General features: G+C 46.7%; 1 protein-coding gene across 3 annotated transcripts in view; it reads left to right on the top strand.

Annotated features, from left to right (window-relative positions):
- LOC145359191 (thyroid hormone receptor alpha) overlaps nt 1–8,022 on the top strand; it is a 381,569-nt gene extending 373,547 nt beyond the window's left edge. For all 3 annotated transcript variants that reach the window (XM_080213649.1, XM_080213648.1, XM_080213650.1), the window contains 3 exons: nt 1,316–1,462; nt 3,754–4,012; nt 6,716–8,022. In XM_080213649.1, coding sequence (XP_080069775.1) covers nt 1,316–1,462; nt 3,754–4,012; nt 6,716–6,966 — 657 coding nt within the window. In that variant the 3' untranslated portion in view covers nt 6,967–8,022. The remainder of the gene's footprint in view (nt 1–1,315; nt 1,463–3,753; nt 4,013–6,715) is intronic.
- Nucleotides 8,023–15,461: the final 7,439 nt, after the last annotated feature.

Raw genomic sequence — 15,461 nt, 5'->3', positions numbered from 1 at the left:
ACCCCAGTCCAACACCGGCATCTCCACGTTGTACCAGCCTTTCAGGCAGTGAGTTCCAGATCCCCCCCACCCTCTGGGTGATAAAGTATTTCCTCAAATCCCCTCTAAATCTCTGTCTCTTACCTTGGATCTATGCCCCCGGTCACTGACCCCCCAACAAGGATAAAATGTTTCTTCATATCATCGAATCTACAGTGTAGGAGAAGGCCATTCAGCCCATTGAACCTGCACTGACCACAATCCCACCAAGGTCCCATCCCAGCCACCCCACATATTTACCCTCCTAATCCCCCTGGGGCAATTTATCATGGCCATTCAACCTAACCCGCAGATTTTCGGACTTTGGACTGTCTGTCCTGTCTCTGTCCCCAATAAATCAGAGATATCTGATGGCTCATGAAAAATGCTAAATAGGAGCAGCACAGTGGCACAGTGGTTAACACTTGTTGCCTCACAGCACCAGGGACCCGGGTTTGATTCCAGCCTTGGGTGACTGTCTGTGTTGAAGTTTGCATGTTCTCCCCGTGTCTGCCACAGTTTCTTCCAGGTTTTCTTCCGGTTTTCTCGTACAGCTCAAAGATGTACGGATTAGATGCTAAATTCTCCCTCAGTATACCCGAACAGTGTGGCAACCACGGGATTTTCACAGTAACTTCATTGCGGTGTTAATGTGAGCCTACTTGTGACACTAATAAATAAACTTAATCTCCATCTACTGTGACATATCAATAATCATGGCAAATCAATCTCAATCAATTAGTTTAGACACAAGGTGAAGCAAAACAGCACGGGCTTTAGAATCTTAGGAGTGAAGTCATGTATTCCTCCCTAATATGGAGAGCTGGCAAGACCACAGCATTGACACTTTTTGAGAAGGCCTACCAAACTGGGTGCCAATCAAGCCTGTAACTGGGCAGTGGGTGTAGGGGGGGCCTTCCTCAGAATCAAGGACCGCTGAGAGCAGTCAGCCAATAAGAGGCTGGGGCCACTGCTTGGCAGAGCCACGGGGTGGGGGAGGGGTGGGGGGAGAATATGTCAGTAACCCAAGGCCCAGGATCACCGAGGGACCCCAGGCCACAGGTGAACAATGGCGGGATGGAGTTCGCAGGGTAGGGACTGTGGGGGGGAGAAATGTCAGGAGGCTGGCTGTCCTTGGACCCGATGTTGGGTGGCTTGCTGGAGTATGAGAACCTCAGGTTTAATGGCCATTTCCACCACTACACGATCTGTGATAGCATAGGTTCAAGAGCTCCCAATAACATTACCCGCCATCCAGTGTGACTTGTCTCTCATTTGTCACAATCTCTGCCCACAGCCAGAAGACATCGGCCAATCTCCAATGGCTACGACACCAGAAGGAGATAAAGTGGATCTCGAAGCTTTCAGTCAGTTCACCAGGATTATCACCCCAGCCATTACCAGAGTGGTGGATTTTGCCAAAAAGCTACCTATGTTCTCAGAGGTACTTCTATCATCGAAAATCTTCTTGCCTTTGTCTTGTGTTTCGGTTCTTGATTAGTGGTGGCAGTGTGGGAGGGAGCACAGCTACTGTTTCGCATTTTTGAAAACACCAGGGGCAACCTTATCAAAAAAAATCCAAAGTGTCAAATGAATCTGGGCTCCCCCCAGTTGGCCCCACCCCCCAAACGCCCTGTCCCTTCGGCACTGCCCAGTATCCTGTGGGCAGTGCTAGTGTGCCAGGTTGGCACTGCCTGGTGCCCAGTGGGCAGTGACAGCATGCCACCTGCTCAGAGAATAACCCCCCAACACTCACCGCCCCCACCCTGCTGGGGGAGGGGACCCTCAAATGCGTCTGGTCCAATCTGCGAGGCCAGTACATCTAGTAGCGCCAGATATCCGGTGCTGCTGAGATCGCGAGAGGTGAGAAATCGGGCGCGAACTTGATTTCTCGGCTGCCTCGCAATCTTACCGGCTCACCCCGCCCATCAGCCAGCGTGGCAAAAAGGTAAGGTCACAACCCATGATTGTCACAATTGAACCTCATAACATTTAGCAGACAGTGTTGCTGCCACACTTGATTAACTTGCAAGTGGTGGGATTTTCAAAAGATTGTGCCATTTCCAGCAGTTTAAATTTAAAGTAAAAGTTTATTTCTCAGTCACAAGGCTTACATTAATACTGCAATGAAGTTACTATGTAATTCCCCTAGTTGCCACAGTCCAGTGCCGGTTCGATCAATGCACTTAACCAGCACATCTTTCAGGTCGTAGGGGGAAACTGAAGTACCCGGAGAAAACCCACACAGACACTGGGGGAATGTGCCAACTCCACACAGACGGTGACCCAAGCCGGGAATTGAATCTAGTTCCCCGGCGCTGTGAGGCAGCAGCGCTAACCAGTCACTGGTTTCGAGTGACCCACTGAGTGGAATTTACACATTCCCATTTCTGCATGGGTTTCCCCCCATAATCCAAAGATGTTGGGTTAGGTTGATTAGGTCATGCTAAATTGACCCTTAAGTGTCAGGACAGCTAGCAGGGGTTATGGGGATAAGGCCTGGGTGGGATTGTTGTCAGTGCAGCCTCGATAGGCTGAGTGGCCTCCTTCTGCACCACAGGGACTCTATGAGTCTTCTATGATTAGAATCCCTGCAGTCCAGAAGGAGGCCATTCAACCCATCAAGTCAGTGCTGACCACATCCCACCCAGGTCCTATACCTGTAACCCCACACATTTACCCTCCTAATCCCTCTAACGCTAGGTTCAATTTAGCATGGCCAATCAACCTAATCTGCACATCTTCTATGAATACACCAATTACTGAGCATTCACGGTTTGTCGGGGTCAGAAATTCCACAGATCCTCACCCCTCCGATGGACGAAGTACCTTCTCACCGCTGTGCCAAACAGCCGACCCCTCATTCTGAATCTGCGGGGATTATGATTTCAGTTGAAAATGTCAAAGCAACCCTTGAGAAGGAATTGGACAGGAGCCAGTCTTTGGGACTCGCAGTGATATTTTTTCTGTGTGTTTGCCTTTTCGTTGCATGCGGTCTCTCGCCTTGAATGATTTCCTTGCCCTGTTTGATTGCCTCTCCTCTAGGGGAGGAATGGAGATACGGGACAGAAAGTGTGCACACTTTGGCAGGTTATCTGATGCAAGATGCTCTACCAGATTTCTTTATAGAGGTCCAGCCAGCCAGCTGAAGAGTGATGCAATTGGTGATTCGCAGGTAAATATTCCTCGGTCACTTTAACTGAATAAGAAACTGGAACAGTATTTTAATAGATTGACGCTGACTTTGTTGTTCACTATAGTGACCGGAGGAATAAACACCTGTAGTCACCAAAACTCTCGCCAATTCTCCGTCCAACCTGATTAGAAAGGGGGCTGTTGTGGCTGGCAGGTGAGGGCAGGATCAGATTTGTCTGCGAGGTCCCCATGATCGGTTAGTTTGGTGGTGTTTTACATCTAGGCTTCACATGAGAAGAAGGCCCACTAGGCCCATAAGACCCCAGTGTGTGTGAGTGCCCTGAGGAAGAGAGGATGGAAAGGTTTTGCAGCACAGAGATAATTTAACATCTGTATAGAAGTGGATGCCAGTGAAAAATGGTATATACAGTCAGATGAGGTTTATGCGCAATATTACAACCCGTTCTTATAGGTGGCCCTAATTTACTGACCAGGGAAAGCCTTCCCCCAGTGTCCCAACTCAGAAAGTCGGTACGGTTACTAATTTCTTGTTGATGGAACTGCTTTGTGCTTTACTGTGTCGTGTTCTTTCTTGTTCAGCTGCCTTGCGAAGACCAGATCATCCTTTTGAAGGGTTGCTGCATGGAGATAATGTCTTTGAGGGCGGCGGTCCGTTACGACGCAGAGAGTGAGACACTGACACTAAATGGAGAAATGGCCGTCAAGAGAGAGCAGCTGAAGAACGGAGGCCTAGGGGTGGTCTCAGATGCCATATTTGAGCTGGGGAAATCTCTGGCTGCCTTCAGTCTGGATGACACGGAGGTGGCGCTACTCCAGGCAGTTTTGTTGATGTCCTCAGGTAACGCCCCTCTCAGCATTCAGTTTAACTGTTGTAGAAGGTGCTTTTCTTTCAACTCAAAGGTCAGAATTTGATGAAAGAAGTTCTAAGTGCCGAACAAGTGTGAAAATGGGAGAGAATCGCACTGGGCAAGCTCCCAGTCGCAATCATACGGCACTTAGTGCAAAACAGAAGAGCCAGGGTGCGATTCTCGCCAGTGGGGTGGGGGAGGTGGCAGCGGGGAGCCTAAACTCACTGAGGAAGCTGACTGCTGAGTTCTAGATGGGCCATTGCATGGGCACCCCCGTCTCCCAGTGTACCGGGAAATCTCCTGTTACAGTGGAATTTTGGCATTCATTACTTTGGAATCAGAATATAAAAGTAGGGAGGTGCTGTTGCAACTGTGTAGGACATTGCTGAAACCGCAGTTTTGATTCCCTTATTTGAGAAAGGACGTAAATACAGACTGGTTCAGAGGAAGTTCACTAGACTGATTCCAGGGATAAAGGACTCCTCTTATGAGGAGAGATTTCGCAGTTTAGGCCTGTACTTAATAGAGTTTAGAAGAATGAGATAAGATTTCATTGAGGCATTGAGGTTTTAACTTTCCAAATATCCTGTTATTACTTCAGTAATAATGGATTCCAACGATTTCCCAACAGCAGATGTTAGACTAACTGGTCTGTGGTTTCCTACCTTCTGCCTTTCTCCCTTTTTACATCAGCTTTGTTCCCAACCCACTGGAATCTTTCCAGAATCCAGAGAATTTGGGAATATTATAACCAATGCCTACATTATCTCCGTTACCACTTCCTTTAAGACCCTAGATTGTAGGCCGTTGGGGTCTTGGGGACTTGTCTGCTTCAATCCCAATAGCTTGCTCTGTATATTTTCCCTGGTATGGTATTTCAAATTTCTCCTTTCCAACAACGTGTGTATTTCCCGTTACTACTGGGATTGTTCTAGTGTCCTCCACCCTGTTAACTCAGGCAAAATATTGACTTAGTGTCTCTGCCATTTCTGCATTCCCCTTTGTTAACTCTTCAGTCTCGCCCTCTCAGGGACCAGCATTGACTTTAGCTACTCTCTTCCTTTTTACATGCTGAGAGAATCTTTTGCTCTCTGTTTTTATATTTTGTGCTAGATTTCTTTCATAATTTGTCCACCCTCCCTGATGCCTCCACCTCGCCTCTGTGCGTTCCCGATGAAGTCTCTCGATGTGTTCAGTGCCTACCCGCATGAACGTTCTTCATTTTGTTCGGTCACAAGACAGGGACTCCCATGATTTGCGGGGGGGGGGGGGGGGGGGGGATGTTCGACCTCTTCAGGGATGCTTTGAGGGCATCCCTAAAGCACTTCCCCTTTGCTCCTGGGTGTATCCAATGACCAAGCATCCAAAGATGTCTGGGATAGAGAAATCCAAAGATTCACGGAACACTGAGTGAAGCAATGGCTCTTTATTTCATTCACAACTGGCTGATCCCTTACCATGAGCCTATAGCCCCCTAGCTGTAAGCACCCCAGCCAGTGGAAACAGCTCTTCAGAACTGATACTTAATGGGAATCAATGTAAAAATCACCTTTAAGGCCTGCACAAGTGGCTGAACAGGTAACGTGAGATACACCCAAGTAATGGGCCTTCTGACCATAAGGTGTTGGAGGAGGTTAACCTGTTTCATAATAACCACAGCTACCCTCATGCGCAGAGAGTCATTAATATTGAATTTGCTGATGAACCAACGGCTCCCTTTAAAAGCAGGAACAAGTATAAAGAGCTGCAGGGGCCTTAATTATGGAGGCAGTGTGCAAGAGGAGGATTGGAGAGGGATAGGGGATTTGGAGATGGGGCACTACTCAAATAAAGGTAAATTTGGGAAAAACCAATTACAATAGCTTGCATTTATATAGCACCTTTACTGTAGGAAACTATGTTGAGTTGCACAATAAGTCCGCAGAGGCAGAAGCCCCTTCACCAAAATCCCTTTATTTGCAAGTCCGACAGCAGCACCCAGAGTGCTTTCAGTGAGCAGTCCAGACTCGGAGTCCCAGAGGAACTGACACTCCTGGTTAAATACAAAGCAAGAGGCTCCCTGATTAGCCCATCAATTTGGCCCTTAATCAGGGAGCTCATATTCTAACAGGCCCACCTCAGTTGCCTGATTAAAGTCATCACAAGTTGCTTCACAGAAGTGCTCTCAGAACAGAATAAGCCCATTCATTCTACTGTCCTTCCAACCTCAGTGTTGAGGTAGAAAAGTAAATCTCCACCGAACAGAGAGGAAAAGTGTGGAGCAAATTAAAACCAATGGATTTTGATCCATGGGTTACACATCTCCTCAGTGCATCACTGCCACCCCGATTCCAAATGGACAAGATAATGAAAGGATAATAGAAAATGCTGGAAAATCTCAGCAGGTCTGACAGCATCTGTGGAGAGAGATTAGAACCAACATTTCGAAGGGTCTAGAAACTTCTCTGTTTCTATAGGGCCCAAGGGAGAAAGGGTGAGGTGAGGATATTGAATTTGATGATCAGCCATGATCTAAATGAATGGCAAAGCAGGCTCGTAGGGCCAAATAGCCTACTCTTGCTTGTAGTTTCCATATTTCTAAGCTGAGATTTTCCAGCATTTTCTGTTTTTTTTTCCGATCCCAATATTTTGCTTTTGAGATAATGAAAGATTTGGAAAGGCACAATTGACAAAACTCTTGTTCTTGCTTCCAGATCGCACAGGGCTGACTTGTGTAGACAAAATAGAGAAGTGCCAAGAGGCCTACCTCCTAGCGTTTGAACACTACATAAACTATCGCAAACACAACATTCCACACTTCTGGCCAAAGCTGCTGATGAAGGTTACAGACCTACGGATGATCGGAGCGTGTCACGCCAGTCGCTTCCTGCACATGAAGGTTGAATGTCCCACAGAACTCTTCCCTCCCTTATTCCTGGAGGTGTTTGAGGACCAGGAAGTGTAGGCCCGAGTGAAAACTGGGAAACAAACAAACATAAAAAAAAACACACAATCACCGGCTAACTGCCTGGCTTCATGTCCATCGTGGATCATTTTGTCTATCTAAACTTGGCCGAAACTCAAAGAACCATTCCATGAATGCGGGTACCAGTTGCAAATATTTTGTAAATCATAGTAAAGTGTTCCCTGGTCTTTGTGCTCTGTCTTGCAAAAGGAAGGTCGTGCTGACTAGCTGTGCGTTGCTGCTTCTACAGCTGATTATATAAACAGCTAACTCCAAAACAAAATGGCCAACGGTCTCATCTTCAGTTCTCGCAAGTTCAACCTTTTCAGTGGCTTGTCAGTCAGTGGAAGCGCAGTTCCATCTTCGATCACCGTCGCGTGTGGAAAAAAAAGCCTCACATCATCGACCGGCGACTGCATTTTCACTTTACCTTCAACGGTTAAGAGAGGGAGTGAGTGAGAGAGAGAGACGGGAAGTGTCGGCATGAAGTGCCCTACCTCAGTGTCACGTGGGAGGAAGGAAGAGAAGCAGATAAAGAGCTGCAGAGAGGTGTTTATGGAAGACTTCTGTCAAGCGCGGTAGAATCAGTTTGCCCGCAAGCAGTTGCCGTGAGCTTACAGCGCCCTCGTCTGCAACCCAGTGCCAGCGTCTGTCGGAGAGTGGCAGCCCTGTGTGGGACCTCCTTCCTTCTCGATGAATCATCCGCAGGCCTCCCAGTTCCATCGGAGCTGAGGCCTCTTTTCCTTTGTGTCAGGTGAAGCCTCTTAGCTGCACAGACCTCACCTGCGGAGAATGAAACCTGCCATTTATATTCTTGACAAGGAGCGCGGTCGTAACGGCCTGTGAAGAAAGTGTAGGGCAAACTGAGAAGGGGCCACCGAGATTCTCCGGGCTCAGGAACAGCAGGGGGGGTGGGGGGTGGATTCCGCTGCTCGCAAAAGCATTGGAGTGAGAATGCACCGGCTGGCAAAATCCTGACAATACCGCAGCCGGAATTCTCCGACCTCGCCCACGGCTGGGGTTCTTTGGTCCCACCTCATTCTCCGTTCTCGCTGGCAGCGGCAGTGGGGCGGGGCGAGACTGGAGAATTCCAGCCCTAATTTTGGGCTCAAAATGTGCCCATAAGGGGGACGGGGGGTGGGGGGGGGGGGGGGGGTGCGGGGGTGGGGGGGGGTAGAATTTAACCCCTGCATCCTGAGCCTGAGTGACTTCCTTGGTAACCTTTTGCTTAACCCTTTAGTGGCTGTTTCCCAGGTGACACCATGTCTAAACCACACTCATACACTTTACGCCTCTCCAATTCTTGCAAGACACAACAATGAAGATCTCTCGTGTCTGAGTATTCTGACAATCTGCAAAGGTCATCTTCTTGGCGTTAAAAAACATCTCTGATTAAAAATCTCACATTCCTCTGACGCCGTACTCATTGTCAGGAACAAATAAAAGCAAGAACAAACCAGTATTAAATACAAGTGACCTTGAAGGTTGGAGATGCTATTGCTGGTAATATCCTCATGTTTCGGTGTCAGCCAGTGATTTTCAAATCCATGGATCTGAAACTCAGAATTGGCACATTAAGTTTTCACCAATCATCATTGGGCAGAAGTTCCGATTCCCTGTTTTAAATCCGTCTCCTCTACCCCGGACCCGCAAAAAAACATCACAGTGGCCAGAATTTTCCAGTCCTTCCCACCTGTGGGATCCTCCAGGCCCATTGATGGCGACATCCCATCACGGGATTCCCGGAGGTGGAGGGTGCATGAAGCGGGAAACCCCACTGACAGAGGCGGGGTCTTCTGGTCACTGAGCAAGTCGCAGTGAAACACCCAGCAGGAGGCGTGAAACCTCCCACCCGGCGTGTTACACCCAGCAGTCAGGAGATGCAGCTCCCCATTCTGTTTCCATTTGTTGAAGCTCGTCAGAGTCTAGCAGACACTCGGCAGCTAGTGTTCCTAACTGGGGTGTCGCAGTGGCACAGTGGTTAGCACTGCTGCTGCCTTACAGCGCCAGAGACCCATGGTTCAGTTCCCAGCTTGGGTGACTGCCTGTGTGGAGTCTGCACATTGTCCCCATGTCTGCGTGGGTTTGCTCCGCTGTCCTCCAAAAGACATGCTGGTTAGGTGGATCGGCCATGCTAAATTCTCCCTCAGGCGCCAGAGTGTGACAACTAGGGGATTTTCACAGTAACTGCATTGCAGTGTTAATTGTGACGAGTAAATAAACTACTACTTGTGACTAATAAAAAAACTTTTTTTTTTACGATTAAAGGATTATAATGCCAGGGGTGTGCCCAACCTGGAAACTCCCAGCGCCTGCTAGCTTACTTCTTCTTATATCCTTTCATGGCAGGTGGACATTGCTGGCAAGCCCAGCATTTGTTTGCCATCAGCAGCATCTACAACTGAGTGGGCATGCGTGACCCATTTCCATGGCTCTGGCATCACATGTAGGCCAGACCAGACAGCAGATTCTTCCCCTAAAGGACATTAACAAAGCAGATAGATTTTTACATCCATTGATGACAGTTGGATGGTCACCATTGCGGAGACTAGCTTTCGATTCCAGTTTTTTAAAAATTAATTAGTTGAATTGATTAGTTAGTTGAATTTAAACTCCACCAGCTGAGATTTGAACTCCAGCTGCCCAACCAGGGTACTCTGAATCACTACTCCAGAGATTGTTACTGCACCATCTCCTCCGCACCTCGCTCATAATCACTGCTTTAATCCTGTTTGAATTTTGAGAGGGGTTTTGAGGAGATCGATTATAACAGTGGTTTCCTCATGATGGTGAAATCCTAAGGCGGAACCCCCAAAAGGTGTATCGCCATCTAAACTTGGGATAACAACTAACTGATTGGAACACGGATTTGAACCTTCGATGCGTCGTTCGCCCAATGGCGCACGTCACAAAGACAATTAGCTGGGTCTGTACAGTAACACCATGTGTTTCAGATTCCGTGCGGTTTGAGAATCACAGGCCAGGAACGACATGGGAATTTGCTGAGGTCAATAACTCAGGTACATATACACCCTCCTTCACCACCTCAATCTCCGGACAGTCTCAACAGAGACCTTGTCTTACATTGCTATAAATAAGGTTTTCTCAAATATCCGCGAACTACTTGAATACACATTAATGAAATACTCAAAGCAGGGACGTTATTTTTCATGATACACTTCATCACTACCTGTAAAACCATACATTACCAAAGAGCTCAAATGCTCTACCGGTGCCCTCCAGTAACACTGCTGCTAACTAATGACAGAATAAGGCCACTCAAGGGTTAATGTTCAGATTTAAAAATAAAGTGAAGGATCTACTCAGGTATATTCAAACTGAATATAATTGTTATATACTTTTAAATATTTCATTTGGAGCTGTAACGAGGTTTTGAAAACAGAAACCATGTTTTTTTTCTTTCCATTACAATGTGAATGTGGCCCTCGTACAAAAGAGAAAAAGTTGTATTTGTGAAGCACCTTATCACATCTCTGAGCACTTGGCATTTAATCAATGACCTTGATGTGGCTGACTGCTGTTGTCTAAGCAAAGGTGGAAGTCGATTTGCCCACAGTAAGATCCCACACAACCTATGAGGACGAAGCTGTTTCTTGTGTTGGTTTTGAGGGAGGAATGTTGGCCAGGATACCAGAGGCAGAACTCTCTTATCTCAAATAGATCTTGAATGTGCATTCGAGTGGGTGGATTGGGTTCCTGTGCGGCACTTGAGTGAAACGAAGGCCACCTCTGACGGCGAAGCGCCCTCGCTACATCTCCTGAATGTTCGCATAGACCACAAGGTCAAACGCATGGCAGGAATTTTCCAACAGCACTGTGGGTGTGCCAACACCCCAGGGGCTGCAGCAGTTCGAGAAGGGTGGCTCGCCGCCACCTTCTCCAAAGCAGTTAGGGTTGGGCAACAAATGCTGGCCTTGCCAGTGACGCCCACATCCCATGAAAGAATTAAAAAGCTCATTCCCACAACTTCTGATCCAGTGGCTCGACATGTCCCCATGTTAATCGCAGTGGCATTTGTGTGAGCGTTTGGTTTTGGTGAAGGCGATTTAATAGCAAGTCCGGTACAGCTAGTATTTTGTGATGAAATATTTGTACAGATTCATTTTAACCCAATAAGAGCTGAATGGCCTTTTTTTACATTTTACAATGTACAGAACTGTTCTCGTACCTAGAACATCTATAAAACAAAATATTTACTGTAACTCTTTTAGTCATTAAGATTCTAAACTGGCAATGGGTAGCTCCACGATATTTGTAGCATCTGTAAAATTAACTTTATATTTTAGTCCCCTGAGGTAGATTTTGTAAGCTAGTACTCCCAGCACAGGGTTTTATGTGATGGGAATTTGCACTATTACACTGTAAGTGATTTGTAAATAATATCCCCTCTTGCAAGTCAGTTACAACCTGTAGAGATCTCAGACTGAGATACTTAGCCTGATGGCTCTGAAACAACAACATCTTGCATTTATAAAGCGCTCTTGACGTAGAAAAATGTCCCAAGACACTTCTCTGAGGTCTAATCAGGCAAAAATAGACACAACTTGAGGCATCGACTGCAACTTTCCCACATCCTTTCAAATACTTGTCCGAGCCCCTTTTAAAGTCTCGACTTTAAAAGACACTTGGACAAATCTCGAACTTAACAGCCAGCTATGGCAAAGTATTGTACTAACGCCATGTACAAAATAATTTTCTCTAACCTGCCTCTTTCAGTTAGTGATAATAGCCAATGCACGGTGGCACAGTTGTTAGTACTGCTCCCTCTCAGCATAAAGGACCTGGGTTCGATTCCAGCCTCGGGTCACTGTCTGTGTGGAATTTGCAAGTTCTCCTGCTGTCTGCGTGGGCTTCCTCCAGGTGCTCCGGTTTCCTCCCACACTCCAAAGATGTACAGATCAGGTGGATTGGTCGTGGTAAATCACGCCTCAGTGCCCCAAAATGGGTAGGTTAGATGGATTAGCCATGGTAGAGGCATGCGGTTACAGGAATAGGGCAGAGGTGTGGGCCTCAGTGAGATGCTCTTTGGGAGAGTTGGTACAAGCTTGATGGGCTGAATGGCCTCCTTTGGTGCTGTAGGAATCCTATGGTAACCAGTACTTCAATATTTGCCTTCTTGAAATTTTTGATAATTTTGAAAAGCTCTTATAGCTCATACTTCAGTCTTCCCATCCCCTGATGAAAAAACCCCCAATCTTCCTTCATAACTAGAAGTCTTCATTCCTGGGATTGTTTGAGTGAATCTTTCCTCCAGGATTCCAGTACCCTTGCTGTATGTGGAGAGCCCATCACTGTACACAGAACCTCCCCTGTATCCTCATTGCATAAATTCTCTCTGATTGGGTTTGTGCGATGGTCCTTTTTACACTGTAATCTCACCATTAAAGAATAATATGCCTCCAGCCCAAAAATACTCTTCCGGCATTCCATTACCTCTAGCGGCACATAAAAGCCAAGTCACACTTCTGCTGACAACATTTTGTCTTGCCCTAGTTTCGCTGATGGAAAAATACATTATTTTTAGAAGATCCAGCCAAATCTTCTGGAACAAAATGGAGAAATGTCTCAGAAACTTGGACATGTAGCCAAGAGTGAGAAAGAAAGTTAGTCTTCGTAAGACTGAGATAGACCAGTGGAATGGGCAAACACATGACAGATGAAATCCAATGCAAATAAATATTCATGCTATATTATCATAGAATTCCTATAGTGCAGATGGAGGCCATTCAGCCCATGAAGTCTGCACTGATTCTTAGCCAGGCTTACATCATAACTGCATGTATTTACAACACTAATCCCCCTAATCTATATATCTTGGGCAATTTAGCATGGCCACCTAATCCACACATCTTTGGACTGCGGTTGGAAACTGGATTACCCAGAGGAAACCCATGCCAACATAGGGAGAACGTGCAAACTCCACACAGACAGTGACTCAAGCCAGGAATCGGATCCTGGTCCCTGGTGCTGTGAGGCAGCAGTGCTAACCACTGTGCCGCCATGCCACTTAGGAACAGCATGGAGAGACAGTGCAAATTAAATAGTACAACTTGAAAAGGGTTGCAAGAAGAGAGAGAGAGAGAGAGACCTGTGGGTGTTTGTACACAGACCTTCACAGTTGGCAGGACAGGCTAACAAAGCAGTTCACAGAGTATGTCAGATCCTGGGCCTTTATGAATAGAGACGTCCAGAGTACAAAATCCAGGAAATTATGCTGAACTCATCAACTGGTGAACCCAGTTGGAGTTTTGTGTCCAATTCTGGTCACCACACTTCAGGATGGACATGAAGGGCGTGGAGGTCTACTAGATTTGTTCCACCATTGAGGGGTTGCAGTTACCTGGATGGACTATTGGACTGTTCAGTTTGCATTGTTTCTCCATGTCCTTCCCACGTGGCACAATGTTGCTCTTAGCGCAGAGAGGACTAAAGAGGAGATTTGATTGAGGCATTCAAAATCATAAGGAATTTAGACGTGAAGGGTAACTTTCTGATGGCTGAGAGAGCTGGCAAAGATTCAATGGGCCGAATGGTCTCCTTCATTGCTGCGCCATTCTATGATTCTATAACTCCTTCCCCCTTCCTTCATTTAACATGCTAGTTCCTGTCGGCCGGTTAATTTAGATGCAATAGCTAGGCCTTCGCGTTATTCCTCTTGTGGAGGAGACCAGAACTAGAAGACATGGTATAAAAATAAAAGGATCTCCCTTCTACGATGGAGAAGAGAGGGCTGGGTCATTGGATTGATTTAAGGCTGAGTTTGACATTTTTGAAACGATGGGGGAGTCAAAGTGTTATGGCGGGGTGGGGGACAGACAGTAAAATGGAATTAAGACTGCAATCAGATGAGCCATTATCATACTGAATGATGGGGCAGGCTCAAGAGGCAGAATGGCACACTCCTGTTCTTATTTCTAATATGCTGAAAGGTAAGATCTTTGTGGAAGTCTATGATTGCAGCAACCTACTTTCCCTCAAAGTATTCTGAATAGCTGAATAGAATTTTTAGTGAGACAGGATTCTTCACCTTGAAGATTCAAGGTGTATTGTGAAGAAACTGGTCTTCAACGCTGCTGAAGACAGGGAGGAAATCAGAGAACATATAGAGCAAGGGCAAGTGATTTATTGCATCCAAAATGTCATAATTGGGAACGCTATTTTAGTTTCTCCTCTCGCTATCGTTTTGTTTCCCAAATTTTAGCCATAAAATTGGTAAAAATACGTTGAATAGGAGTTCAAATTTGACTTTATGTAAAGGGAGAGATTTTCCCTCACCCCCCACAACATTCTTCACAGCAGCCACCATTTGCCAGCAGCGAGGTCTTCCAGTCCCGCCGCTGCCAATGGGGTTTCCCATTCTATATATCTGCTCCGCCATGGGAAAACCCGCGATGGGGGTTCGTCATCAATAGGAGCGGATGATCCCGCTGGTGAGAATGGCCAGAAAATTCCGACCAAAGTGTAATACAGAGCCGTCTATTTCAGTACTGTACCTCAGGGGCTTCACTACGATTCCCATTACAGGTTCTACTTGCAACCTACATTTACAGCTCATGTCAAACACCATCTGGTGCATACTGCCTGAGGGTCTTGACGCAGCTTCCAGCCCCTGGGTACAGTATAGCAGGAGGGCCTTAGTGGCCTTTCCCCCGTTGAGTCTTTGCAATGACTGCCCCAATATTTAGTGAGCTCCTCAGCATGTAGTCCAGAGCCTTGAGAACATGCCCGTCTGCAACACTTGGGTTGTTGGCAACTCCTTGCACTGAAGACGAACAAGTTTCAGGCAGCTGGAGAAGGTCGACATTCCCCAAGTTGATATGGATTTCAGTGTAGGTCCCTGGGAACACATCCTCTAGACACAGTTGTATTTTTAATCAGCTATGTGACTGAACGTATCAGTGTCCTTACATCACATAGCCTGATGCGACAGTGAAGGAACACCCTGGTGGCTCTTGGAGCCACCAACAAGCATGTTTAGTTCCACAATGTCCACTGAAACTGGAGTTTCCCATTCGAGACTGAGCCAAGCAAAACGCTTGCTGCTTTGGCTGTAAACTTCTCTCCCTGTTGGGTAATGGGATTTCCAGAATCCACTGCCCCACGTTGTCACGGTGGTTAGCACCGTGGCCTCACAGTGTCAGGGACCTGGGTTCGATTCCACTCTCGGGCGACTATCTGTGTGGAGTCTGCACATTCTGCCTGTGTCTGCGTGGGTTTCTTCCACGTGCTCCAGTTTCCTCACTAAAAATACAAAAATCTGAGCCCACACACCAACCGACTCAAGAACAGTTTCTTCCCTGCTGCCATCAGACTTTTGAAAAGATCTACCATATATTAAGCTGATCTTTCTCTACACTCTATCTGTGACCGCAGCACCATATCCCACACCCTCTCCTTTCCTTCTCCTCTATGTACTCTATGAACAGTATGTTTTGTCTGTATGCCTTCAAGAAACAATACTTTTCATTGCTTCC

The sequence above is a fragment of the Carcharhinus amblyrhynchos genome, chromosome 27, assembly GCF_965287045.1.
Source record: "Carcharhinus amblyrhynchos chromosome 27, sCarAmb.v2.hapA, whole genome shotgun sequence".
NCBI lineage: Eukaryota > Metazoa > Chordata > Chondrichthyes > Carcharhiniformes > Carcharhinidae > Carcharhinus > Carcharhinus amblyrhynchos.
This window is presented reverse-complemented; position numbering and strand designations above follow the sequence as displayed.